This window comes from Acartia tonsa, chromosome 11 (assembly GCF_053477335.1).
Source record: "Acartia tonsa isolate MP-2025a chromosome 11, ASM5347733v1, whole genome shotgun sequence".
Lineage (NCBI taxonomy): Eukaryota > Metazoa > Arthropoda > Copepoda > Calanoida > Acartiidae > Acartia > Acartia tonsa.
In genome coordinates, this window is record NC_137270.1 from 7,594,171 (window position 1) to 7,621,724 (window position 27,554).

The 27,554-nt window shown below is 32.3% G+C and overlaps 2 protein-coding genes across 2 annotated transcripts in view; both read right to left on the reverse strand.

Annotated features, from left to right (window-relative positions):
- Nucleotides 1-2,765, reverse strand: part of LOC145332161 (glutamate receptor ionotropic, kainate 2-like) — an 82,352-nt gene extending 79,587 nt beyond the window's left edge. The window contains exons 1-2 of the mRNA XM_080177114.1: nt 2,652-2,765; nt 1,892-1,949 (exon numbers count right to left, since the gene is read on the reverse strand). Of these exons, the coding sequence (XP_080033240.1) occupies nt 1,892-1,912 (21 nt within the window). The 5' untranslated portion in view covers nt 1,913-1,949; nt 2,652-2,765. The remainder of the gene's footprint in view (nt 1-1,891; nt 1,950-2,651) is intronic.
- Nucleotides 2,766-10,890: 8,125 nt separating this feature from the next.
- On the reverse strand, nt 10,891-19,450 carry LOC145332504 (glutamate receptor ionotropic, kainate 1-like). The gene is made up of 7 exons (XM_080177509.1): nt 19,377-19,450; nt 19,058-19,126; nt 16,134-16,181; nt 13,413-13,493; nt 11,571-11,639; nt 11,229-11,315; nt 10,891-10,953 (listed from the first exon to the last, which is right to left on the reverse strand). Exons 3-7 carry the CDS (start codon nt 16,179-16,181, stop codon nt 10,891-10,893), a joined length of 348 nt encoding a protein of 115 aa, XP_080033635.1. The 5' UTR covers nt 19,058-19,126; nt 19,377-19,450.
- Between the last annotated feature and the right edge of the window lie 8,104 nt (nt 19,451-27,554).

Sequence of the window (27,554 nt, forward strand, 5' to 3'; positions counted from 1 at the left end):
AGCAATTAAAGGGAAAATGTAACAATGATTTTATGGAAATTTAACCCTGTCAATCGAAATACAATACCATGCATAAACCGAAAAAAAACAATTCTTGCAATATTGTCAATATGTATTTTTTGATTGTCAAAATTGTGGGAAAAAACAATACGCGCAGCGTCGGTAAATGTGCAAGAAAAAATTTAAAACATAATAAGCATAATCATTTTATAATTTTCTTTAGGAAAAAAGACTAAAACCATTTAATGACTAACAGTTGGCGATATCTTATAAGTTTCGATCAGAAGAACAGACTACCGTTCTATAAACATGGAACCATATGTAATTGCCATTTTAGAGCTTTTTTGAAACAATTAGGAGGAATATATTAAAATAAGACTGTACATCATTGATTTCTAAGATATGGTTAATGGAGGGGAGTAAATGGGGTAAGAGGGAAATGTTATTTTAGCCCGCTGCGTATTTCACTTTATTACAGAACATGACAGTCTGTTACAAAAAACAAGTAATAATATATCCAACATAGGGTTAAATCTGAAAACTGTCAAAGTAAAATGCACGAAGAAGGTAAATATTTGTTTTTAGAAAAATGAAGCTACTCTATAATATGTACATGTATTTATATCATTTTGTCTTTATGTCCGTCTTTATGTCAAATAATCTCCGGACCTTGTTTTTGAAAGAATTATATAAAATACATATATATTAAATTACACGGAACACAAGAAAGTTTAGCATTAACGTTATTGGATATTTTCATTGGGGGATTTTTTTTTCTCAAAAATTTTCAGTTCGAAGATTTTTCTCTTAATGTTTTTGAAAACATTGAATAACTTTAATAAATTTGGAAACATAATCTTAATTAAGGAAAATCGATAAAACTTTCTTATGCAAGTAAATATTGAAATCTCAAAAGTAAACATTGAAAACCTAATCTACATGGGAATCGCTAGAACTTTTTAGTGTTTGCAAAAATGTAAAAAATGTTTTTTTCTTTCTTACTGTGCTACTTTAGGACATAACCTTCCTTGTATCCTTTTCTAATTCACTTTATCCATCCAGTTTTTTTTTCACTTTGCACTGTACTGCTGACAACCACTTTATCAGGGAGAGAGGGGACATTGGACTGTAAATTACACTTGTAACCAACGTTTTATTAAAGTTATGCTCTGATTATCTGGCTTACTTTGGGCATTTTATCAAATTTTGATTAGTAAATCTTTTTAACAGGCCAGTGTCCAAGCTTTCCAACCAATGATTTTAATCTACAGAAGGGATAATTTTGTTTATCACCAGGTGGGCTGTACTTCTATTAATCGCCCATTGTCTTATCCCTGATGATCCCTGCACTTTATAGATTATAGGAAATATGGAACTGTGTTTGCTCTCATCAATTTTATTGAAAAGGACTAAAAATATTCAATATTCAAAATCAAAGCTTTTTGCTTCTAAAGTATTATAGAAAAAAAATAAAGTTTCAGTATTTGGAGTATATTTTAATGAAATTGAGAATTTATAACTTTCAACTTATTCAACACCAAAGACAATGTGCGATGAATTTATGTACATCCCCAATAAAAATATACAAAATCACTTCTTCAGTATATTAAATTTTTTTGGTTGAATAGTTTCCACGCTCAATGTTTTAACAGTACAATAAGGATTTAATAAAAGTACCCAAAGTTAGGAAGTCAACAAATGAGGAGCCTGTATTAAAAATTTGGGTATAAGAGTAACTTAAAGTCCAAAGTTATCTTACTTTTTGATGAGCCCTAAACCTGCGAGTCTACCTCGTACCAAACTTAGCCTAACCTAAGGCAAAAAAAAAAATTTAACCTCAGCACTCCATTATGTTATTCCAAATTTATTTTAAAAATTGATTGAACAATACCTGGAAATCTGCATCTATCATAAGAAAGTCTGACCCTTCTGCTATAAATCCTTTGGAACTGAAAAAAAAGATTAACAATTGATTATTTATTTTAATCTATCAGTATCGCAGTTTATTTTTAAAAAATAATAAAAGTTTTAGCAAACATAAGTAATAAAATTAATCTGGGCTCGGCAGCCGTGCGTCATCCGAGACTAAGCCTTGAATTTAAATCTGTTTAGAGACTTCGAATTTATTTTTTTTTAAAAGAGGGATCGCCATATTTGGATCAGGTTTAGACTTCTAGCTGAATTTAAATATTGTAAAAGGTAGATTCTCCTGATTCTCACAGGCGGCTGACGCGCGGCTTTCGAGCCCTGAAATTAATAGATTAATATTGAATACAGTATAGAAAGCGTTAAAATACTAATATAAAGTGTCAGAATGGTTTTTGATGGTCTTTTAAATCTTTATATATAATTTTTAAAAATACCCATTGTTATACAAGTTTAATTGTATTTTTACATTTAATTTTACAAAATTTTACGAATGCTTTGCTACTTATGAACTACTTATGTTCCAGAATATTATAGCATCAAATCAAAGCTGTTTATAGTGTCTATAAAAATGACGTCATACAATACAAATGACCAATGATAGGCCAATACAATGACTAATTTACCAATGGCAGCCCAGTATACAGTATAATTTACTAATTCAATACTAGGTCAGTATGATATCATTTTTTATAGGCTCTGTAAAAATGTCCATTAAACCTTACCTAACATCATCAAAAAACTGTGGCAGCCTCCACGGTTTGAAACCAATGAGAAAATGGAAAACTGTGTCTGTATTTCCTTGCTTTATCAGCTGTAGCAAACTTTTAAATTCGTGGTCCTGATTCACAGAAAAGAATTTTAACTTAAATGTATAGTAAACTTTAAGTTTAGATGTGACTTAAAGCGGCTTTTTAGACTCTTCGCTACAAGTTGTCCTTGTCTGTCGGAGACAAGGCTTTACTAAAGTTTTATAATCAATAGTCACGTAAATAATACCAGTTCAACCCTTATCCCTACCTCTCCTACGTAGAACGTCATTAATTGCAATGACCTAATTTGGGACACCTGTCATTATCTTCTAGGGTGAGGTAATACAAAGCAACTCATTGATTGTAGAGCTTGAGCTGCTCCTAGTGGTGGACATGCAAAAATGTTTCGTCTTACTTCATGACGACTTAGGTCCAAACACTTAGAAACTATGGCTACACTAGTACACACACAAATCTTGTTTTTTTTTTAGCAATTTATTCAGACTCATGGTAATGATTTTCAGAGAAAATTTTTAATTAAATTTCAGATATTTTAAACAAAATGTTAACATTCTGCGAGAGAGTTTATATTTCTAAATGAAGAGGAAAATCAAAATCCTAAAAAGTGCCGTATAAAGATAAAGTTTCAGACAAAGGTGAAACCACTTCTAAAATAGCTGTGATAAAAAAATCTTCCGATCCCACAATATGATGTGTTGATAAAAGTTTTCAAGGTGAACGATGTAATATGTATTCATGGGAGAAAAATTTATGGAATGTAGGGATATTTATTCATTAAAAGAAGGGGGGAACATTTAATTGTAAATTACGCTGGTATCCAAAGTTTGAAAAAACATAATATCTTATTTATTTTCAAAAGCTACTTTAGTGGAATTTTGTGGAATATGTAAAAAAAAAATATTCATTTAACTAAACCACATCAATTTAATTTTGCCTTGCATTGACATGGCAGATAAGCAACACATTCATATTAAGGGTAGGGAAAATAAATGCTCCAAAAAGAGCTTTAATTCATCAACATTCAGTTAGAGCTTCCAGACAAAGTTTATGCAATCAAAGGCTGTCACTCCAGAAAAATGGTATAATATTGACAAGGACTAGATGTTTAACTGATTTAAATGTATTCTATCATTTAGCTGAATTACATGATCTAAAGGGATAAGACAATGGCCGATAAATTGATGTACATCTCTAATAATCATTATTTAATAACAGTCCCTAAAGTTGTTAGGCCAACGAATAAGAAAACGTTATTATAAAACTTTGGGGACTAGTGTAATAAACAGCCTATTGTTTCCTTCCTCCCCGGTGTGGTAATAATCTATTTTCTCCCCACAAGCTTTAAAATGTTTGAAAAGTTATTACATTTACAGCTGTAAATACAGAAAATACAGCCAGACTCACACTATGAATTTTATGTACGTTGTCCCATCCCTGTATCCCTTTTGTATGAAGATATTCCAAACCTGTAAACCTATAAAAACAATTTAATAGCATTTAGGATTGAGCTAGTAATAGTTGTAAAACATTTCAAATTTGTCTAGTTTCTAGCATAGATTATAGTAGATTAAAAGTAAGGTACTACTACGCCCATAGAGAACTATAGGGGCCCTTGGGGTGGGAGGGATGGAAGTCAGTCGCCCATTCACTTTGAAAAGGAAATTTTTGACAACTTTGTACAAAAGAAAACCTTCTATTCTATATTTCATAGTAACTTTTTCTAGCCCCCCCCCCCCCCTAGAAAGGTAGTAGAGGGTAGTACCCTTCTTAAAAATAGTCATAAATTTTTCCAGGACTTATGAGAAACATAATGGTAAGCAGTAAGCGAGATCTTTCAGTACAGACAGACAGACAACCAGAGATCCTGTTACTTTAACATTGGGATAAAATTATCAAAAAATGTATCAAAAAAACTATTTTGCCTTCTACATAACAAGGACAATTATGTACAATAGAACTAAAACTTTTGAAATAATAAGCTTAACATAAAAGCATAATACAATAATAGACAAAGAGAAAAAGCAAAATAGACAAATAACCAAATAGCTAAAGGGTGTGCTAAGAAAAATTGCGGACCTTTTTAAAGTTCCAATTGCGCGGCTTGTGTTAATGGTACAAAATTTTATGTGTACTGGTAGAACTGCAATAAGATCTTTTTTTGGAAATATAAAAACCATTCCTGTGCTACATTTTTCTACTATAAAAACAAGGCGTGTTGTTTGAATTTGAAAAAGGTCCGAATTTTTTGCACACTCTTTAAGTGGCAAATTTGTAAGGTATTACAAAATATTATTATTTTGCATTTGTATTGCAAATGTGATCAAAAAAGAAAAAAGTACAATAACTATTGTCTGGTAGAAAAATAAATGTTTTTCTTTTTCTTCTGTATATTTTTGGGTTCTTTGTGTAAAACATATTTCAAAATTTGCTGACTTATCTAATATTCTGTAAAGTACATCCATAAATGTTTTACAAATTACATTTTAGGAATTTATCAGACATGAAGGGGGCATCAATGGATAGAGGATATAAGGACATGGGAAAATATGGACCTAATTTATTGGTCAGTTCATTTATACAGAGTGGAGTGGAGGGGATAAGGTTGAGTTGGTGGATAGAGGTTATCGATATTTTTTAGATATCTGCGAGTATTACTTTGTCAGAGTACATAAACATCTGGTGCAACATCCAAGTAATAATATATCCATTGGGACAACAGATTAAGTTGTTTATTTTCTATTGTCCTGTACTTGGATCTCCCGATACATATAGAAGAACAGCAACTCAATTATGACATTGACCATGGACCAAAATTTTCACTGCATGCCATAATAAAAAAACTTTATGATGCATAACACATTGCCTTTTTTGTGTTATGTATAAAGAATTGTCATAGTCTAAAAGCCATCCTTTTTCTCCTTGTGCAAAAATCGCCTCTAAACTCTTTTCATATCCCAACTGTAAGAAATATATCTTTATGGTTATATAGTTAGTATATATTAAGTACTCATTTGAATATTATGTTTTTTATATCATTCTTTAAAATTAAACTTTGAAACACTGTGGACTTGACAAATAAAAATAGCATGTTTCAATAAATTGTGTTGATTTAATGTTCATTGTTTAGTAAAAATATTTTGCTGTTTTTTATACTGTTTTTATATGTTGGCTATTATTGAGACTTTCCATTGGTAAATGTTAAATAAAGGTATATGATATGTATAAAAGAAAAAGTAAATCTTCCTAAATTGAAGTTTATTGTTCTGTAACAACTTCTAAAGGAGGGCTTTAACAAAATAAACTCACTCAATCTTGTCAGGGAGGGAGAGGACATTGAGCTGTTTTGTTGGGTTAACAAAAATGGGGACTATTCTTGAATTTTGATTGGTTGGCTCAATTAAAGTTGAGTGTTCAAACGTTTCAACAACTAATTGTAATCTACAGATGTGGTAATGTTGTGTTTCATTATTGAGTATGCTTATCAATTAATCGGCCCTTGTCTTATCCCTTTAAGTCCCTGCAATCTTACTCGTTTTATTTTCTACCTTCAGTAAAACCAAAATACAAAGATGAAACAAGGATGAAATTGATAACATCCAGAAAAGCGAAGCTTAGCAAATAATACAGGCATCCAACAACCGATTCTAATGCATAAATTGAAGACAAGAGCTATCCGATACTGACGGACCCACCCTAATATTAGCAAAGCTTCGCGCTAAAAAAGTCATTATTTGTTAGGTCTATATTCTTTTTTGTCAGAGTTATATTAGGGAAATATTTTTCCAGTTTGGCTTCGAAACCGATTAATATCTGCAGGAATAATACCGGCTCTGAGCCATACTAAAAAAATACTAAGTAAATATTAATACCAGTGTTGTTAGCACGGACAATTTGACCCTTAGGGCTAACAAAACTGGTTTTTATCTTAAAATTTTTCATTTTGATATCTGGGGAAAGCTGTCTTTAATACGATGCAATAAATAACTATTCTAGGTTTGACTGTATTTTATTTAACAGAAAAAAATTTAAATAAAATCCTAATACTTTGAAATAGCCATAGCCTATAAGTGTGTAGATTGATGAAGTATTAATGTTGTGCTCACTGCTCAGCCATATTATAGTATATTAGTTAGATACACTGATGAATTTCTGTTATAAATATCAGACAAGATTAAAGATTTGTTATATATCATAGTAGTATTATAGACAGCTTTCCGTGGGTATTAAAATTAAAAATTACAAGAATAAAAGATTATCCCGGGCCTTCGGCCCCTTAGGTCTAACAAAACTGGTATAAATCTTGTGATTTTTATTCGAAATTTTTTTTGGAAAATTGTCTGTAATATGATGCTATCATGATTTTTTAGTATTGCTGAAAACCGGTTCTTATATAGTTGATATTATCGGTTTCAAAGCCATACTGGAAAAGAATAACATTTACAAAGTTGCTTCTGGAGTTTGAAATAATTTAACAAGGACACTGTTTACAGTTATAAACAAAACTTAGGAACAAATTCTAAAAGACTTATAGTAAGTTAAGAAAGAGGAATAAAGGAAGAAAGGGGAGGGGGGGGGTATATGTAGAATAAAGGTATTTACACATAATCAAAAGTTTAGTGAAAATTATGTTATTGTTGTTAATATCTAAAGAAAAAAATATTTAAAAACATGCCTTCTAGGTGTCCTATTTTACTTATACTGAGACTACCTAAAAATGCCAGACTCTCACTTGGTGCACCTGATGCTATATTCAGTCAAACATACATACCAAATGCAAATTAGAAGTTAAGAAAAGAAAAATTTAAGTTATATCCGAGCTAAATCAAAAAAATTACATAATTTCTTCAAATACAAGCCTATTGAAGTTTACTTTTGTTTACTTCTAATGTCCCGATATTTGTCAAAAGATCTCACATTTTAATCGATTGGGATGTCCATTCACTGAGCATTGACACAATAAAAACTGTCCCGAATTTGTATTAATTTTGAGGAACACTACTCCAGTTACGTCATATTTTTCTTTCCCGAAAAAGGGAAGGGGGAAAGAAAAAAAAGGGAAGGGGAGAAGAAAAAAGAGATGGGAGAAAAGGGGGTTTTCCCCATCTATTTTGAAGAGATTTTCTTCCCCCCTTCCCTTTTTTGGGAAAGAAAAATATGACGTCACTGGAGTCGTATTCCTCAAAATTAATACAAATTCGGGACAGTTTTTATTGTGTCCTGAGCATTGTCTGAATTGAAAGGGAAGAAATAGTAAAAAAGGGAAGGGAAAAATGAAAAGGGAAGGAAAAACTTAAAAGGGGTGGGAAAAATATAAGAGATGGGAAATAAAAGGGTAAGAATTTTTTCTATGCCCTTTTGAGTCAGTTATATTCATATGTGTATTGTGCTGTTGGACCGCTTTATTACATTAGCCCTATGAGTCATAAACGTCAAAGTTGGAGGGTAAAGGGGTCTTTACACCTCTCGTTTTACCCCTTTTCATTTAAAAAAGATACATTAGATTACCCCAGATTTTACCCTCCTCAAATTAAAAAGATTGGACATCCTTGCTTCGAGTTCCAATACACGGAGATGCATCCATAAATCTAACTGATCACAGTATAAAGAAGCCAGCAATATTACAGTCTACACTATAACAAGCATGATAACATTCTTAAGCTCAGAATTTCTTTTTTAATACTTAGAAATAAAGAATTATCAAACATAAGCAGACGGTCAGCGTATTTTATAAATGTTATTTAATCAAGCCATGGGAGTCATGTTAAGAAATAGATAAGTTATCTTAATCAGAAATAAAAATCTCCACCATACCATTATGGCCGGAAAATTGTTATTGTAGATGCTAAACGGTCAGATAATCTACAAAAGAGAAGCATCCGTCTAACTTAAATATGAGATGAGTAAACCCCTTTTTCCGATTAGGACTGTTTGACGTACAGACAAACAGACATTGCAATATAATTGTAGCTTCGCCACCAAAAAATAAATTGTTAACACTCCATTTAATTTTACCTCAATTATTTTTACAAACAAGAATCATTAGAATTCAAGACAGACAGCTTATTTTTTTTGAAGATTCCAATACCAGTAAAAATCCATACTTATACAAAAGTAACTGGATATCTGCATCTTAAGATCTCACTAACCACATCCTCCGAGAGAAATCTTCCCCAGACATCAACCTCTCTCCCTTTGCAGAAAAATTATTTTTATCTATTCACAAATAAAACTTAAAGTGTTGATTTACCGCCCTCCAGTTTCAAAGGTTCCCCCAGAGGTCTTTTTATGTTTTAAATATAATTTACTTGGCTGCTATTAACGATAAAAATCGATGAAGAAACTCTTGATGAGTATATCATTATTTACCCACTATGTCCATCGGTTTGTCTGCAATACTTTAGTGGACACAAATGACACGTTTTTTAATCAAACTTTGCCGATTCCTGCAACAATTAGGTACCAAATGTTCATTTTAACGTAACATTTTTAAAAAAAAATATGAATCTTTCATAACTTAATTATACCATTTCCTTATATTTTAGAATATGGATAACTAGGGCGATTAGGTACTATGTTGAATAAAAGCAAAGCATATATATTTTCAAGTTGATTTACTGTACATTTGTTAAAGTTCGAATGTCTTTCTAAAGGTTTGCTTTTATGGATAATTTAATCCTTGTTTTTTCTAATAAATAATTATCATTTTCTAAGTTGCAGACAAATAATATATCAAATGGTATTTGTGTATGAAGTTAAGTAAAGCTTAATGATCTTTAAGGTAATAAACAATACACTTTCTCCAGGGATAAGGGATAATCTAAATAAAAATATTTTAAGTCTGGCAAGTAATTAAAAAAAATTACAAATATTGCACAATAATGAATGTAAAAAACAGATTTATAGTATAGATATATATACAGATAACTACATCCCTTCCTTTTTCAATGACCTTATTCGTCTGCTACCAAATTGTTTCCTGCTACTTGGCTGTGTTAATACACACCTAGAACAGTGCGATGGGTAGATACACAGTTATCTAACCCTTTCCTTCTCTAGTGTTGAACTCTAATATGTAGAATACTAGCGGCTTCGCCAATAGAGGCCTCTAGGGGCACTTGAGGAGGAGAGAGTCGGATTTAATAATTAAATTTCTTATTTTAGATTTTAAAAGAAAAAGTAAAAATAAATTTGGGGGGGAGTCTAAAAATTTTTTTTGGGGGGGAGGGTGTTCCCCCCCCTCTCTCATTTTTAATTTTAGTTAAAAAAATCGAAAAAAAAAATTTGGGGGGGGGATTTTTTTTTTTTTTTTTTGGGGGGGGGGGTTGGGGGGGGCCCACCCCCCAAGAAAATAGTTCCTTCCGGGACCTATTAAAAGCTACCCTGTTAAGGAAAACCCGATCGGTTCAGCGGTAATTGAGATCCTTCGGTACAAACATACAAACACACAGACAAACACACAAACATCCTGTTACTTCATTATAAGGATACGTGGATATTATGACAAAGGAATAATTGTCGTCAATTTAGCCTAACATGGAACTCGTTTATTTGTCAGTTTGTTCTTCCAGTAGAAAGAGTCAAGAGGATTGAGGGAATCGTTATTTTAGCCCACTGCAAGTTTCACTTTATTAGATAACATGAAAATATGGTGTAAGATCCAAGTAATAATATATCCAATTCCAAAATAAGATGACAAAAAAACAATTTTTTTGTCTCAAAGATTTTCTATTTTCTACAGGTGAGCTAAAGTTTTTTTGTTCTGGGATGAATTATATTTTATTCTTATTCCTGATTTTTTTTCAGGTCATTATCTAAATAGGTATTATTATTTTGCCAGTTGCACAAAAATATAATTTCTTAATCATACCCTTACATCTAAAAAGTTTTAGCAAAAAAAATCCTAAATAATCTAATTATATTCTATGGCATAATGTTTATACTTTTTTTTTGTCTATAGCTGAAGATTTCGATATCTACTGAACCAATCGAATTTTTATTCTATGATAGCTTCACACATGTCCGGTATGGTTTTAGGCTGTTTGATTTTTTGAGAACCAAACCTGATTATTAGTCTAAAATTGCTTTAAATTGAGAAACACGCACACAGACTTTCTTTTCTTGTATTATTAACTTCTAGTTCTACCTTAACGGGTGGGAGAGGGTGGGGTGCTGTTTAGGGTTTTATTTTAAACTAAAGATTCTTTTCCTGTATTCTGTAAGTTGAGACCATTATCTTTGCACCTTGCAGCTGATCCTAAATTTTTGACAATTTAGAAATGTTTCAGTCGTTTTTGTATTATCAAATTTGGCAGTTATCATCAAAGTGCCTGGCCGAGTAAATAATCCCCCCCCCCCCCTATTCTTAAATCAACTGGAAATATTAGTGGCGGGGGTAGTCTTCGTTTGTTTGTTTTTTTAACTCCAGATCAGGTTAGGTAATGCTATATTGGGTACAGAATAACCCCGCAGGGGTTTAACATAAACAAGAAAGAAACCCATCCTTTCTTCTTTTGAATATATTTAAATTACCTGTAAATCTAGAGTTATACTAATGTCGTCTTCGTACAGAATGAAAGCATGGGTCCAGTTACTGTTTAAAGCGTAATCTGTAATTGCCTAAAGTATATTAAAACATTTTTAGAGGTAGTTTTTCTTTCCCTGAAAAAAAATTAACCTCAGAAAAGCCAGGTCATTTCCTAACAATTTCCCACCCCCCTCAAAAAAAATCCTTTTGTTATTTAAATTATGTTTTACTGCAAAAATAAAATATTGCATGTGCTTATTCAATGTTTAAAGTCAATTCAGATAAATATTTCATAAGATGCTGCAATAAATGAGAATTTTTGCTATAATTATTATAATATAATCTACCTTATTGATATGTTGATATGGTGGATGTATTTTCATATAAAAATTGGATGCTTCTTGAAAATTACTCATCTGAACAAAAATAAGAAAGTGTAAAAAGTAAAAATCTTTTTAGTAATAAAACAAAGGAAAAGATAAAGTAAAAGGGTATTTTAAACATCAGAAGATCAGGGATAAAAAGCATAATGAGTTTAAGTAAAATATTTCTGGAAAATTTGGGATTGGAGCCTTTGTTTCTTGATGCATTACTAAAGGTACATATGTAGTTGTTCTCTTTATATTACATCACAAGAATTTTATAAAAAAAGAATAACAGCAGAAATTATAAAGGGCGAATCATATAGTGCCCTAGCAAAATGGGGATAGATATCCCTTTATGACATGCCTATTCTATTGACGTCATAAAATACCCTTTATGCCCTTATGCCAAACGCGGTGACATCTATCTCAATTTTGAAAGGGCACTATAGACAGCTACATTGCTAAATATTTCTTAGTTTTTCATTAGAAAAATACATTTTTTAACCATTTTAAAAAAATCATAAAGAAAACAATAAACTCATATAATCTCCCAGAATTTATCCTAATATACTAAAAACTACGTTCTAATGATGATGCTGTAGTATCTTAAAAGCTTCTACCAACTCTTTTTACCTTCCTTTTATTATTTTTTTATACTGATATCTTATTCTCTGATTGTAGACCAGGAAGATAAAACTTAATTATGTAGCAAATTTTGTTTCTGCACTGTAAGACAAAGAAATGGCCAGTTTCTACGCAAAAATCACGGAGAGAATATCAAAGGAAATAAATTGTATATTCAGTAGCACAGCTACCCTATGAGTAGTGCTTGTCAATAAATCCATCACTACATTCAACTGTGGAAGTAATTTAGTTTTCAATTTTGTCAAGAAATTCATCACATGGTTTAATTTCTAAGGCAGCCAAGTTTATAATAGTTAATGGGAAATCTTAGTAAAAAGTTTTAGTCTCTGTGTTTATATCAGTCATTAATTAAAGTACCTGCTATGTGATGGACACACTAACAGAGAGACAACCAAAGTAGAATAAAGTAGCTATGCTATTAAAAAGTTTAAACATTTAAAATTTTAAAACATTGCAGAGAATATTATTGAACAAAAATGTAAAGTTTTCCTGGTCTATCCTAAAAATCTGGGAAAATAAAAGTGTGCCAATTTCTAGGCAATGTATTGCAAAAATCAAGATGAATTGCCAATTTTCAAAAAAATAATGGCGTCTGAACGGTTCTCTAATATATCTTAACTTAAACAAGAACAATTACATTCCAGTTAAAATCAGCTTTATGACAATTAATATTTGGAATAATAAAAGATATATATTAATCAAAAAAATAGACAAGATTTTAAAAAAATAATTTCATTAATATTGTACAAATAAAAAGATTAAGAGGCCAATATATGATTTAATAGATATATTTTTTAATAGATGAATAGATTGATGGATAGTTAAATATATTAAATGAGAAATTAATAGATCAATAGATTGGTAGATAGATTGATTCAAAGATTAAGTAAGTAATAATTAAGCGTGAGATTGACGTATAGTTTGATGAATTGATCGATTGATGGACAGGTTGATAAATAAATAGATTAATTGATAGATAGATTTATTAATAAACTGACCGATAGATTTATTGATAGATTGATCAATAGATTAATCAATAGATTGATCAATAGATTAATCGATAGATTAATCATTAGAATAATGAATAGATTGATTAATATATTGATTGATAAATTGATTGATAAATTGATTGATAGATGTAGTGAAACACTGATTGCTTGATTGATAGAAATATCTCACCTGAGTATCTATACATGGAATATCTAAAGCTCTACACACACTCTCCACATGAATGCTTGCCATTGGATCTGATGGACCAATCTGTAAATATATTAACTTCATCATACACCAAAAGGTAGTTTACCAGGATATTACTAAGTACTGGTGTGGCTGCTGTCCAACAACCAAGGGTATTTGGTTAAATAACTCTAAACAGAAAACAACTCTTTGAATGCTCGATCTTTGTATGGAAGTTACAATTGAACAGAGTAATAAATTTTCCAGTTTTGGGCTAAGTCATTCCCCCTACTAGAGAATCTGACAGTAGGAACCATTTTTAACGTCATTAGTCATGACGTGGGATGGAGACGAGAATCGAACCAATCACTTCCCCATGTAAACTACAGATTAAAAGGATACTTACAGGCAATAATTTATAAAAAAAATATATATATTTCCACCAAACTGTAAATAGTTCCTAGCATAAGATTCAGATAAGCATTTTTTTTTGTTATGTCATTTATAAATAAAATAAACATTTATTTGTTTTTTCCCTCAAGCCTGTTTCTTGAAGACCGAAACTACCCACCCATCCCCCCTCAACAATTTTATTTTTGCAGGGCACTTCAGCAAATTTTTGGATGTGATACAGATTCAATAATAGGAAAACCACGCAGTTTTTCTGTAACTTAAAACAGATGAAATCGATAATGAGTGGATTTAAACTCATAAATGTTCTAAAATATTATATTGAAGTTGTGTTGTAAAAGCATCAAGACTTGCTAAGGATTCAAAGACAAAAACAAAATACATTTCAAATAAAAAGTCAACCATCCAAAACAAGTTTATTCTCAATATGTATGTATATGGGATAAAAGAATTTTCTATTATTAGGCTTTGTAAGTCCCTCTGTATGTCCATAATGGATTGCTATCATAGTAAATTTAATCATGTCAGAATTGTTCTTTCGATTTCAAACTTTGCATTTTGATTCCTTTTAGGTACAAAATAATAAAAATGTTAATGATCGTTTTTCCTACCGTCTGATTTTAGAGCTTCGCTTTTCTAGATGTTGATATTCTTGTTAATAGAAAACGATTTTGCAAATAAGGCTTGTGTGTCCGTCCGTTTGACCGTTCATGGTTTATTTAAATAAATGTGACCCCAAAATGGTGTGTTATTTATTCCTTAGCTCGTGATTTGTAAATACGATGGTAAACTCCATAAAAAATTATGCTGAGTACGCGAAAAGAATGTTAAAAATTTACAATATGTTCAATCTAAATAAACCTACTAAAATGAACAAAAAATATTAAGTCCACCACTAGATCAATAGAGAAATCTAGATGTTAGCGGATTTTTTTTGGTAAATTAATATCAAATGTTTTGTTGAGTACAAAATGTATGGAAAGTGTCCAAACGTTTCAACCAATAATTGTAATCTACAAAAAGGGTAAATTTGTGTATTATCATTGGGAATGTCAATTTATCAGCCATTGCCTTATCCCTTTAGATCCCTGGAATTGTCCAGACAGATAAAGCTTAGACAGGACCCATATATCTATATTGATAATTATCCCCCTTTAAAAGATTTTCTTTTTTTAAAAAGGATTTTACAGGATTACAACATTTTCATTTTTAGCACCGCAGCTACTCTACTTCATAATTTTCGTAAATCAATAGAAGCCTAGATTATAATATTACTTCAGCTAAATATATGATATATCTCAAATGATTAAATTACAGCAATATTTATTTATCGCATCGTATTATAGACAGCTTTCTGCAGTTATTAAAATCAGTGGTCGTAGCCCCTAGGGGCCAAACGCACAGGCTAAAAATAACTGTATATATTATACATTATACTTTATTTTTCAGTATGGCTAAGAATCGATTCTAATCGAGCGGTTTCAAAGCCATACTGGTTAACATATTACAATTTCGCCATTGATACTTGGGTCCAGGAATAAATTTAGGCTATTTCAATTTACAATTGATGTGTTGGTAAAACTTTAAACTATTTTACTCACCAATATGCTAGTGGCAAAGTGGTAAGCATAACTGTTGAACTATTTATTAAAATCTTTGAATGCATTTTATGCATAATGTTGTCCTTGTTATATCCATCAAATAATCTTTTCTAAAAGATTTGTCCAAATTGTTTTTTTCAATAATAAAATCTTATGCTCTTCAATTTATTTTGTCCAACAATTGGACATATCTACATATTGGCAATATATCTACAGAATCATTATTATCAATTGACAACATAAAGTACAACACGGACATGTCAGACTTTTAGTTTAGCTTCGCTATAACAAGGGTGACAACATTCATATAAAAGCAAATCTCTAAAACAGTAGGACAAACGAAAATTGTACGTAAATTTGTTGCAAAACTGTAAAATACATGATACTATTTAAAGGACATACTTATATTTTTATGACTTGATTATAGAGACGCTTCACTCATAACATTGCAATTTGTTGTCCGAGGTATCACATTAAAAATTGTTGTCAAAAAGTTAAAAATTAACTTGATTCAAATGAACCATTGAACATATGGAAATTATGGTAACGATTATATGGAGTTACTATGCTTTCAAACTGATACATTTTTGTTACAGGAAACATCATGCAGGGTTCGAAATCGACATTCTAACATATCTAATCTACATTAATACCGACTGACGGACGGACCAACCCTAGTTATAAAAAAAGCTTCGCTTTTAAAAATAGTTACCAGAGCTTTAAATCCAGACTTGATCCCCTTGCATACAGATCCAAACATCTGAAGTTTGAACAAAAATATTCAATATGTAGTATTTTGGTGGTTGATTGATTGATTAGCCATAGTTTCTTAGGGTATAGACCTAAGTAGGTATGGAGTAGGCTGAGACACTTTTGTATAGCCACTAGGGCTATCAAGCTCCACGTTCAAGCACATTATGACTTGACCCGCTATCTCATGAGAGCTACTCATTATTACCTCACCCTCGCCGAGTATGGCAGGTGTCCCAAATTAAGTCACCGTAATGAATGACGCTCTCCTCAGAGGAGCTTGGGATAAGGGTAGTACTGATATTATGTACGTGACTATTAAGTATCCAAACTTACTCAATAATCCCCTTCTTACACAACCAGGGTAAGTTGCGTGAATGTATTCAACTGAGAAATTCGAGTTGCCACATGGGGACTAGAACTTGAAGTCTCATCACCGTAACTCAGTGCGTTACCACTGAGCTACGACGCTAATTAATCGGGTTCGCCCATAGTGGATTTATCTTGGGAGGATGGTGGTACCCTCCCCCAAAATAGTTAAACCTTCCCAAGACCTAAGAGAAAGTAAACCGCAAAGGAGAAAAATATCAGTTCAGCGATTAGGGAGACCCTTCGGTACAGACAGACAGACATACAAAGATCCTTTTACTTTATTATAAGGATTATGAGGATATCGTATCTCGCTAAAAGCTGAATCGATATGGTTCTTCGTTACAGTAAATCTTCTTATAAGTCTTTGGATTGTTTTAGGCTATTTTATTTTTATTTAAAAAGTCTTGGTATAGTTTTCGTCATTTTTCTGCCATTCCATATCCCTTCAAACATAGAGCCATAGATGCTAGGGGCGCTGCCGCTAGTATCATTCAAAGTAGGGTGTCTATCTGAGTATATTCTTGTTGTCTTGTAGACTTTTAAACTAATTACCCTCCATCTAAACTTTAGATTACAAGGATTATGTGTTTGTGCTTTTTTTCTGCAAACATGCAAAGAATATTGTTTCTAGAACTTACTTCAATAATGATTAAAATGTTTTAATGTATCCAAAATGGATAAAATTACATGTCAAAAGGAAAATTTTCTGAAAAAGAGGTTTTCTAGATCGTTTACTAAAAATAAACAGACAGACATACAGATGGACTCAGAAATGGACAGTCACAGACTAATTTTTCATCTTAATTATTTGTACTCAACGAGGTCTTAGTTCTTTGAAATGGTTTATTTAACTTAACCCTCTTAATAGCGACTATTTTGATAACATGATCTTATTTTTAAGTATTTGCCTAATATAGAGTAGTCCTTTAGTCCAAAGCAGGCACAAGTTAAAAAAGATTGTCTATTGGGTATTAACCAAAGATAATTAACCCTTGGAATTGTGTCCATTCTAATTTAATCTTCTATGTAAAAGGACAATTAACAGCAAATGACTTGAAAATTTGTTACGATTTGTTTTGTCATGTTTTTGTAGAAGCAAAACATCTCTACATGTTTCATTTTTCATTATTCACGTAAACATGCTTTTTATAGTTATGAATATTAAAATTTCAGCAATAGCAAACCAATGATCTTTGAATCTTTCTAACAAATGTTACATATGACACATTTATATGTATTTGAAATCTTTACAATCTGGCCCTTCCTAATATGTTTCAATGCTCTTAGTTTTGCAAATGAGTTGAGTTCTTTTATTTTTCATACTCCGTAAATAATGTATGTTTTACCCCTACCACCCTCATCCCCTTCCATAAGTAAGGTAAGCTTGCTTGCCAATCCCCTAAATCCTTCCTTCTATTGAATATTTTTACCCCTCGATAAAGTTTGAGACGTTACAAATCTGTAATTATCTAAAATCTACAAAATGAACAAATAAAATCCACAATTTGTGTCTTTTTGACTTAAAAAACGTATTTGACGTACTCCAGTCGATTCGTCATATGTTTAATTTTAGATTTTGATTGATGTAAGCATAATTTTCAATTTTAATTATTATTGCAGAAACCTTATCTGAGGGTTCTAAATATATATCTTAAGGTGATAATACATAACTCTTAAAAAGCATTTCAGTATTGCAACGAAAATACAACGAACAAACGTAGGAACATACTCTAATTGAAGAGAAACTGCATGAATAATATTTATTTTTCGCATCGTATTATAGACAGCTTTCCGCGGATATTAAAATGAAAAATTATTTTATGATTGTCATTTTAAACTCGTAGAAAACTTACTATAATATGATCCAATACATGATTTTTTAGTGTGGCTTAGAACTGGTTCTAATGCAGTGGATATTAATCGGTTTCTAGGCCATACTGGAAAAAGTTTCATATGTATTTGTGAATTATTTGTCTGAAATGGTGCATTGTTTAAATTTAGTCTCCCACTATTAATCTTTTCTTTAAATAAAAAAGAAGTTATTTCTTTGAATAAAGAAGTATAAGTAATAGGATGTCTGTAAATCAGAACGTTTGTGAAATTTTTTTTTCAAGAACTCTAATAAAGCATTTTTACTTGGTCAATAATTTATTAAATTCATATCACTTACATTTTATCTTAAAAAGTAGTAAGGATTTTTTTGTCCGTAGCTTAAAATTTTGATAACTATATAACCGATTAAGTTCTCTATTTAAGGGAAACTTCATGTCGGTCCCGGGATGGTTTTAGGCTATTTTATTTTCAGATTAAGTCTTGGGATAATTTTAAGATATTTGCCTGCTTTATCATCCTCCTTCTAATAAAGATGTTAGGGGCGTAATCTTTATTGTAAAATTTCATAAAATTACTAGAAAAGCGTGTTGATCAAACTCAGTACATGGTGAATTTGTTTAAGCTAGGTCAGGTTTTAGGCTATTTTTTTAGGTCTATAATTATATTTGACTATTTTGTTTCCTTGAAAGAGTTTCCATCTGTGTAAATGGGAACAATCTGCAGCCTCCCTGCTGTTAGATAACGGTCAGCCTGAAACATCATAAATAAATCCTTATAAAAAGGTATATGATGTCTGTCTGTTTGTACCAAAGGATAACCATAACTGCTGGATCGATATGATTCTCATAAACTGTAGCTTCACATAGTTCTTTGGAACTATTTTGGTAAAAATTACTTCAACTTCAACAAATTTTATTTTTAATTTTTCTTTTAAAACTAGAATCTAAAATAAGGGGGGTGTTCGACTCCGCCATTAATTTATTCAACTACTAATCCTTACCTTATTTATAATCCCCACTGACTGAATTAACGCTCTAGTGAGGGTTGAATTCCAATCTTTCTCATGTATTATAGCACCTAAATAAAGAATTAAGTCAACAGTCGATAAAATAACCATAAGGTCTATGGAATGTTAAATTAAGTGGTTAATATAGCTCAGTGGTAACATACTTGCTTTTGGTGATCCTTTTTGAGTTTTGCCATGTTGGTAAGTCATGCAATTTCCTACAGTTGAAGAGAAAGGAAAGTATTATTTAGTATCCCATCTGATAGATTCATTAACTACAGTGATTTATATAAGGACACCTGCCATATTTAACAATATCAGTAATGTATGTGTAATTGGTCTTAGTTTCAATTTCTAAAAACACTGTTTCCGTAATGAAATAAGTTCCATGTTGTTAGCTTTTGAAGACCTAAAGTGTATTTATGAAAAAAACAAGTATGACAACATCTAAAATTAGCAAAACACAAAAAAAACATGGATTGACAAAGTTAATCCAGCAAAAGTTAAGTAGCCACAAAAAATATTTATCCATTCATTTATGAACATAAAAATACTTTAGAACAACGGGAAATATAATTTTGATGTCTTAACTCACAAAAATTTTGAAAATTTGAGTGAAAATAGAGATATGTGGAAATCAGTAAAAACAATCAAGCAAGCGGACAGATTCGGCCAAATATTTTATATGTGAAAATGCCCTATAATGATAATTTTGAGAAGAAAAAACAGTGACATAGCTTTTAAATCCCATATCTCTCATAGTGTAACGGACTTATGGACAGTCAAAGTGAATTATAGAGCAGCTTCGGTATTAAAGATATTTTCAATACTTTTCATCTTTGTACTGTACATTCTATAAAAAAGAAATAACTATTGTCAACATAGAATTTTAATTTTTTAGCATGAAAGCAATACTACATTTAAGAAATATATATTTGTTGTTGCTTTCAATGTATTTCACAACCATAACAAGCTGTTTTTAACCTTAATGAAGTATGTTTCCGTCCTAGCAAAGATTAAAATGTTATTGATTGATGAGTAGTAGTTTGATAGGTATTATTCACTTTTTGGTATTTAGTACATCTATTTACATTTTCAATAAAACAAAATGTTTTCTAAGGGATTGGCAAATTCAAATTTTGAGGCTATGCCTTATATTGACTAGGGAGATCCACGATTGATGGTTTCTAATACTTAGGGTGGTTAATTCTTTCTCTTCCCTAAAAGGATTATTCAAACCCCTGAGGCTACAAAGCCCTGATCACTATAACTTTTTGTAATGATTTTACATATATTTTCTTATTTGATATGATCATCCTTGTTTATGAATCATACATACTACTTTTTTGATTGAATAAAGTTATTGAAAAAAATGCATCAGTTATGTAATCGTGTATAATCCCATTGTAGGATAAAATATCAGTTTTCAGTGATTTAGGGTGTTAAAAAAAAACAATTGCTACATAATTTTTATTATAAACTCTAAATTATAGTCCAAAGTTTAAAAAAATCATTCAGTTTATACTTAAGTAATTGCAAAATCATCAAAACATTGATTAACCATTGTGTGCCACAGCTCGAGTCCTAGCTCTATGGGAGAACATTTCTTTAACATAAGAGATTTAGGATCATATTCTTTTTATCGCCAGCCTGCATTTTAAAATAATTTCTTAAAACTTAAAAGAATGATTGATTTTGTTTATCATCACTTGGGAAATAAGAAGTAGTCGTGTTATCATTGAAAATAAAGAAGAATTGCAAAAAGAAATTATTCAGTTTTTTTGCGCTTCTTATTGTAAAAAAGCAGAAACTACTTTTGTCCACAGAAGTTAAACTTATATCACATCTTACATTACATAATTGTGATAATATGTCTTTGGTAGCTTACAATAAAATCCATTAAAAACAGAACAAATCACAACAACGTAGGCCCACACCTTTGTAAGCCTTTACAAACATCCCAACAATTGAATACAACTAAATCACGATTCGAACCAATCAACTCCCCACGTAGGAAAGCTACCCCCCCCCCCCTCCCCCAAAGCTGCACAAAGTTCTCGGAATGATTTTAGTAAATTGTATTTGTAAATTAAAGTCCTTAAATGGTTTTACTTTATTTTTCTGATTCTTTGGAATACAGAGTCCCTAGATGCTAGAGGTGCATCTGTTAGTTAGATTTATAATTTTAATCTTTTGAATATACCAAACATTCAATCTGACGGTCTATTGTTGCCATTTATGGAGATAATTTTCCTTTTTATATTTTAGCTTCAACTGAATTTGCACCTCTTTCTTATTTACTTTTTTGTTTACGTTTAATTTTCTACAATTCTTACAGTTGTGTATTTGAAAACATTCTCAATTGATGATCACTGTCAGTAAAGAAGCTACTCTACAATATTACCCTTTTTATATATCCTTCTGTCCATAAAATAAAATTCTTTCACTACTCCCCAATTCCTCAACATGAATCAGCTAATTTCAAATTATTATTTATCCATGATTTTGTACATTATCTTTCAAGTTCCATTCATGGTAAATGGCTTTACCATAATCCATTACACACAAAACACGTTGCCATTTGTGAATCAATAAATTTGACTTTACATTTTGACTTATCATACTTAAGATAAGATAAGATAAGATAAGATTTATTTTCCTCAAAGGTACAACATATTTTATTAGATATATATTATAAATTATGTTACTATGCTTGATTTGTTTGATTCATCTGGTTTGTTGTGTTTGGTGCAGGTTAGATAATAATATACATAATAACAATTATTAAGTACCTAGCATGGAATTGGCCGAACTTCATCTCCACCTAGTTACCAGGCCAGTTTAAATTGAATGGAGACAATATTTTACAATAAAAATTCCATGCAACATTGTACCAGATAGTTGGCATAACCCTTTAAGGGTTGTGGAGCCACTGGTGTACTTTGACGCTTGCCAAGCCGATACAATGTTATATGTGCAAATAAATAATAATCTTAACAATGAAACAATATCTTGCTGTGTATTTCAGACATCCTCCTACTATCAGTTGCAACTTCTCCAAGCGTGAATTCGGAACAATTAAGGAACCAAAACCTCCATAAGGAGTCGCTATTCCCGTTGAGATCCCTTTTCAGCTCCAAATAGACAGTTTCCTTTATATCAAATTATTTTCATTATAGAGTGGAGTTTTGTCCGGGTTTTAAGGACATCTCCACACCAATAATTACAGGATAACGGCAAATTTCGCGATAACACTTGGTCCAATCCAAAAAATCCAAAAAAAAACCAAAGAAAAGTCCAAAAAAGGACAAGAATACCCTAATAATAATCATATCGTGTACTTAAGTGAACAAGGTGTAATGGTTGGTTTCGATTCCTACGGAATCTGATTTTTATTTTTGAGAATGGATATAAAAAATCCTAAGAATAGGTCATATGCGATTCCTACGGAATCTGATTTTGGTATTTTGATAATGGGAGTGTGTCCCTAAATATGTATGGTTCGATTCCTCCGGAATCTGATTTTTGTGTTTTGAGAACTGGTCACAGCATGGCTGTGAATGGGGCAACAAAATGGGAGAGGAAGAGGGGGGGGGGGAGGGGGTTTTAAGGGAAGGCGAAAACGTATCATTAATCCATTGATTCCACCCCTTTTTGAAGGTAAAAGGGTGAAAGTGGGTCATGTTAAAAAAGACTGTGGCGTGCTATTGCGCGCGTAATTTGGTTATAGCTTTGCTTTAGTGAGGTTTAAATCTTACTATTGTTTAGACACGAAATGTTCGGAGAGGAAGAATACCAACAAATGTGGCAGCCGCTACGCAATAGATTGACAATAACATATGAACGACTACTCAATATAGTTAATGGTGACAATGTCAGTGACGAAGTACGTCGTGAGGTAGCCCGTCTTCTATACCAACAGGGTTATTTAGAAACCGAGTTGGCCCTCACACTATACAACCCAAACAAGGACATGGAGTTTCATGAAGCTAAATTGGGTGAAATTGCTGAGCGGATAACTGCTCAAGAGGGGGCCTGTCTCCAGCTATAGTTCCAGAAGTTGGCCATTTCCGGTTTGAACCAGTTACGGTCAAGTTCTCTACGACTTTATATACAAGATATCCGCAAAAATATCCGCAAAAACACCCGCGGAAATGTCCACATGATGTTCACAAAAATCAACAAAAATCAACAATGAATCAACAGAAAAAAACTGCAAAAAGTTACTGATATGGCTATTGAAATATAAAATTGTTTTTGAAGAATAATACAGTTTAGTTTTATCCAAAAAAGTAAAAGTATTAAAATATCATAAATTATCATAAATTCATTGATTTGTTTAATAAATCCTAGATATCTTGCTATGAACTTTTATTTTTTATGAAGGATGTATAGAGTAATAGGATGTCTGTTAATATTTCGCTATGGATTAATTTTCATTAGCATAAAAAAAAGTGAAGTGAGAAACTGGTTAAAATAAGGGAGATGGGTCAGGGAATTCAACAGGTTAGGGGGAGGAGGGGGGGAAAAAACTAGAAGGGGAGTGGTGGGTGGTTTGTGCGCGGCCGTGACTTCCAGCTAGACAGACGGAGCGGCGCCTATCGTTTGGTATATACTGGGGGGGAGAAAAATAGGGGGAGGGGGGAAGAGTGGTTTTCCGGTAAAGCACGGCAGAATAAAGCAAAAGAATAAAGCAAAAGAGGGGGCGGGGGGGAGACAATTGGTTGTAAAGCATAGGGGGAATACGCGGGAAATCGGAAGTAGGGAAAGTTATTTATTAATTAATAAGTTAAATTAAGATTGAATAATGTATGGTATTAAGACACAAGGGGGGTATAAATATGGGGGTGGGTAGGGTCAAAGTTCAATTGTCTCAGAAATGTCAGATCAAGAAGAGGAAGTTGGACAAGGCCAAGGTGCTTTACCGGATGGGGCGCCGGAAGTTCCGGAGGAGGCTGGAGGAGAAGAAGATGTTCCCCTCCAAGACCAGGTGCAGGAGCTCATCGCCATGTTGAACTCAAGCGATGAAATCGATGATCCTGCACCCGTGCACGGCGTCCAGCAGCTGCTGAACCTCGCGGCAGTGCCTGATCTACTCCCATTTCCGGGGGTAGACAGGCGCTGTCTGGACCTCTGGTTTATGGTCAAGAGGAGGTTAATGGGCGTCGTGTACGAGGGCGACAGACTTATGTGGAGGAGATTCCGCCAAGATGCCATCGATGAGGAGATCCTCCGCATGATGTACTCCAACTATGGGTTAGTCGTGAGGCTAATTTCAGTAATGCCCACGTACGCCCGCTCCTTCCAGGCCAACATGGATTCCATCGCCACCATGGACCGCTTGGTCACCGTCCAGCAGGACCTTGTGGAGGAGCTCCTCCAACAGGAACCCGACGACGTCGATGACTCCAGCGACTACGACGAGTAGATGGCTATGCCCACTACATGAGCTTAACCAGTCCAGTCAGCGATAGTCATATATTAAACAAAATTTTCGATATCTAAATTTGAATAAATAAATATATTTTTGGTCAAAATTATGAAAAAACTTTGTTATTTTTTTATTAGATAAAATAGAGGTAGAGGTTGCGCGATTCGTTAGTTGCTTGATAAAAAATATATAATATAATAGAAGAAGTCAAAGTCAAAATATAAAATGTAAAATGAATAAAGTGGATAAGAAACAAACTATGCTAAAGCTACTCTATACATAGGTATGTATGTCGGTTCCTACGGAACCTACTCGTTGAGATTTGAGGTTAAAGAAATGCTGTTTTATTATTTTTTTGGTATAGAAATTAAGTGCTTACAAAAAGTCGAGGGCTAAAGATACGAATAGAAACTTAGTTAGAACAAAAAATTGTTAAATAGAGGAAGAGAAAAAATAAAGTATTTGCTTTTTTTTTAAGAAAGTAAGTAATAAGTAAGTAAAATATCTTTCTTGAGAATAATTTTATTATCAATCAGTTTAATTTCAAAAATAAAATATTTGCTTTTTTAAAATATTTGCTTTTTTAAAACTCAATCTTGTTTAGGTAATAAGTAAAACATTTTTTCTTAAAAATATTTTTATTATCAATTAGTTTAATTTCAAGTGGAAGGTTGTTGAATATAGTTGGGAAAGAGTTAAGAGGGGCGTGCAGGAGAAAGTTTCTATTGGTGCCCGGTTCGTAAGCAAAGTTGTTCCTGTTCCTAGTGCCATACGTATGTCTGTCTTGAACAAAATTCCAGGTGTTTTCGAAAATTTTGGGAAAATTGCCTAATTTATAGGCGTGCATAAATTTACAAACATTGAATTCAATTAACAGGTTAAATGGAAGTATGCCATTAGATTTAAAGAATTCAGCTGTGTGAGCTCTGCTAGGTAAATTTTCGATTATTCTAATGGCTTGCTTCTGCAACTTAATGATTGGTGCTAACAGATACATAGGACAGGCAGTGAACAGGAGACAACAATATTCGATATTCGACTTAATATAAGAAGAATAGAGTAGCTTTAAGTGTTTCTTGTCCAACAAATGACGCATTACTTTCATACTATAAATTATTTTAGAGACTTTGCTATAGACTTTTTCAAGATGATAAGAAAACTTCATTTTCTCGTCCAATTGAATTCCCAAGTGTTTGATACTACCCTCATTGGTACCGCTCACAAGATCCAACTTAGTGATTTTTGACTCATCATTTTCGTTATGATTATTCATGTTTACATAGACTTCAAAGTTGGTCTTAGCGGCGAGCTCAGCGGGGGTGAGTATCTCACGGGGGGAGGAAAAGACCATACATTTGGTCTTGCGGGGGTGAATAAGAAGTTTATTGGCATTGTACCATTGGGTCAGTCTGGGGACAAGCTCCTTTGCAAGGTTGATCAATTGTATAATATTCTGCTTTTCAATGAAGCCCACTGCGTCATCAGCAAAGAGATTGATTAGGATCTCTTCACTGCATGAAACAAGGTCATTGATAAAAATCAAAAAAAGAATTGGTCCCAGGACTGACCCCTGAAGTACGCCAATGATAATGAATTCAATTGTGGAGGAGAAAAGGCCCTTAAAATATACACGCTGTTTCCTATTTGCATAATAACTACGGAACCAATCAAGTGCAACCCCCCTTATCCCTGAATTCTCCAGTTTGCTAAAAAGGATGTCCCTATTTATCATGTCGAAACACTTCCTTATGTCCAAAAATATGGCCATACAGGAAGTGTCTCGACTGAGTGCTTGGGTGATCAATGTGCTTAAGTTCAATACATTGTGAAAGGTTGAGATTCCTTTCATGAAGCCAAACTGGCGGTTGCTAAAAAAAGACCGATCTTCCAAGAACTTAACCAGCGTTTCACAGACATATTTTTCAATGGGCTTGGAAAAGTTGTCAATGAGTGAAATTCCTCGATGATTATCTGCCTCGCTGAGTGAACCTGATTTGTGAAGGACAACTATTTTGGAAGTTTTCATTTTTTCAGGAAAAGTGCCATTTTGAAGTGATAAATTATAAACATGTGTTAAGGGAGTGGCAATGGTATCAGCACAGCGAGACAGAACATACATCGAGACATCATTTATGTCTGTGGAACGCTTAGGTTTAATACTACGAATGATATTAATAACCTTGAAGGGGTACAATGGCTCAAAGAAGAGGGAATCTTGACATGGGGGTGGTAAATATTCAAAGAAATTTTTGGGGGTGGAAGGAATTTCAGGCCTTAGGGAAGACCCAATCTGACTAAAATAACGATTAAATTCATTAGCTATTTCTTGGTCATTTTCAATTTTGTTTGGGCCTACTTGAAGGTATGTGCACTCAGGGGAAGATTTACTAAACCCAATGACTTCCTTTAGGGTTTTCCAGAGTTTTTTCCCATCCCCGTTTGCATCTCTTATTTGTTGTCTGTAATATTCAATCTTTGCTCTTCTCACTTGCCTATTGTAATTATTCCTATAGACATTGTAAATACTTTCATTTTCAATTGTTTTGTCTTTTAAAAAGTTGCTGTACAAAATATCTCTATGCAATCTACAACGCAATAAAAAGTCTGACATGAAAGGCTGCTGAGGCTGGGTACGTTTGTTTTTTCGTTTTTTTCTAACTGGACACTTTTCATTATAAAGTCTCAAAAAGGTTGAAATAAAGTTATCATAAGCAATGTTTGTGTTGTCTTGGTTTAAAACG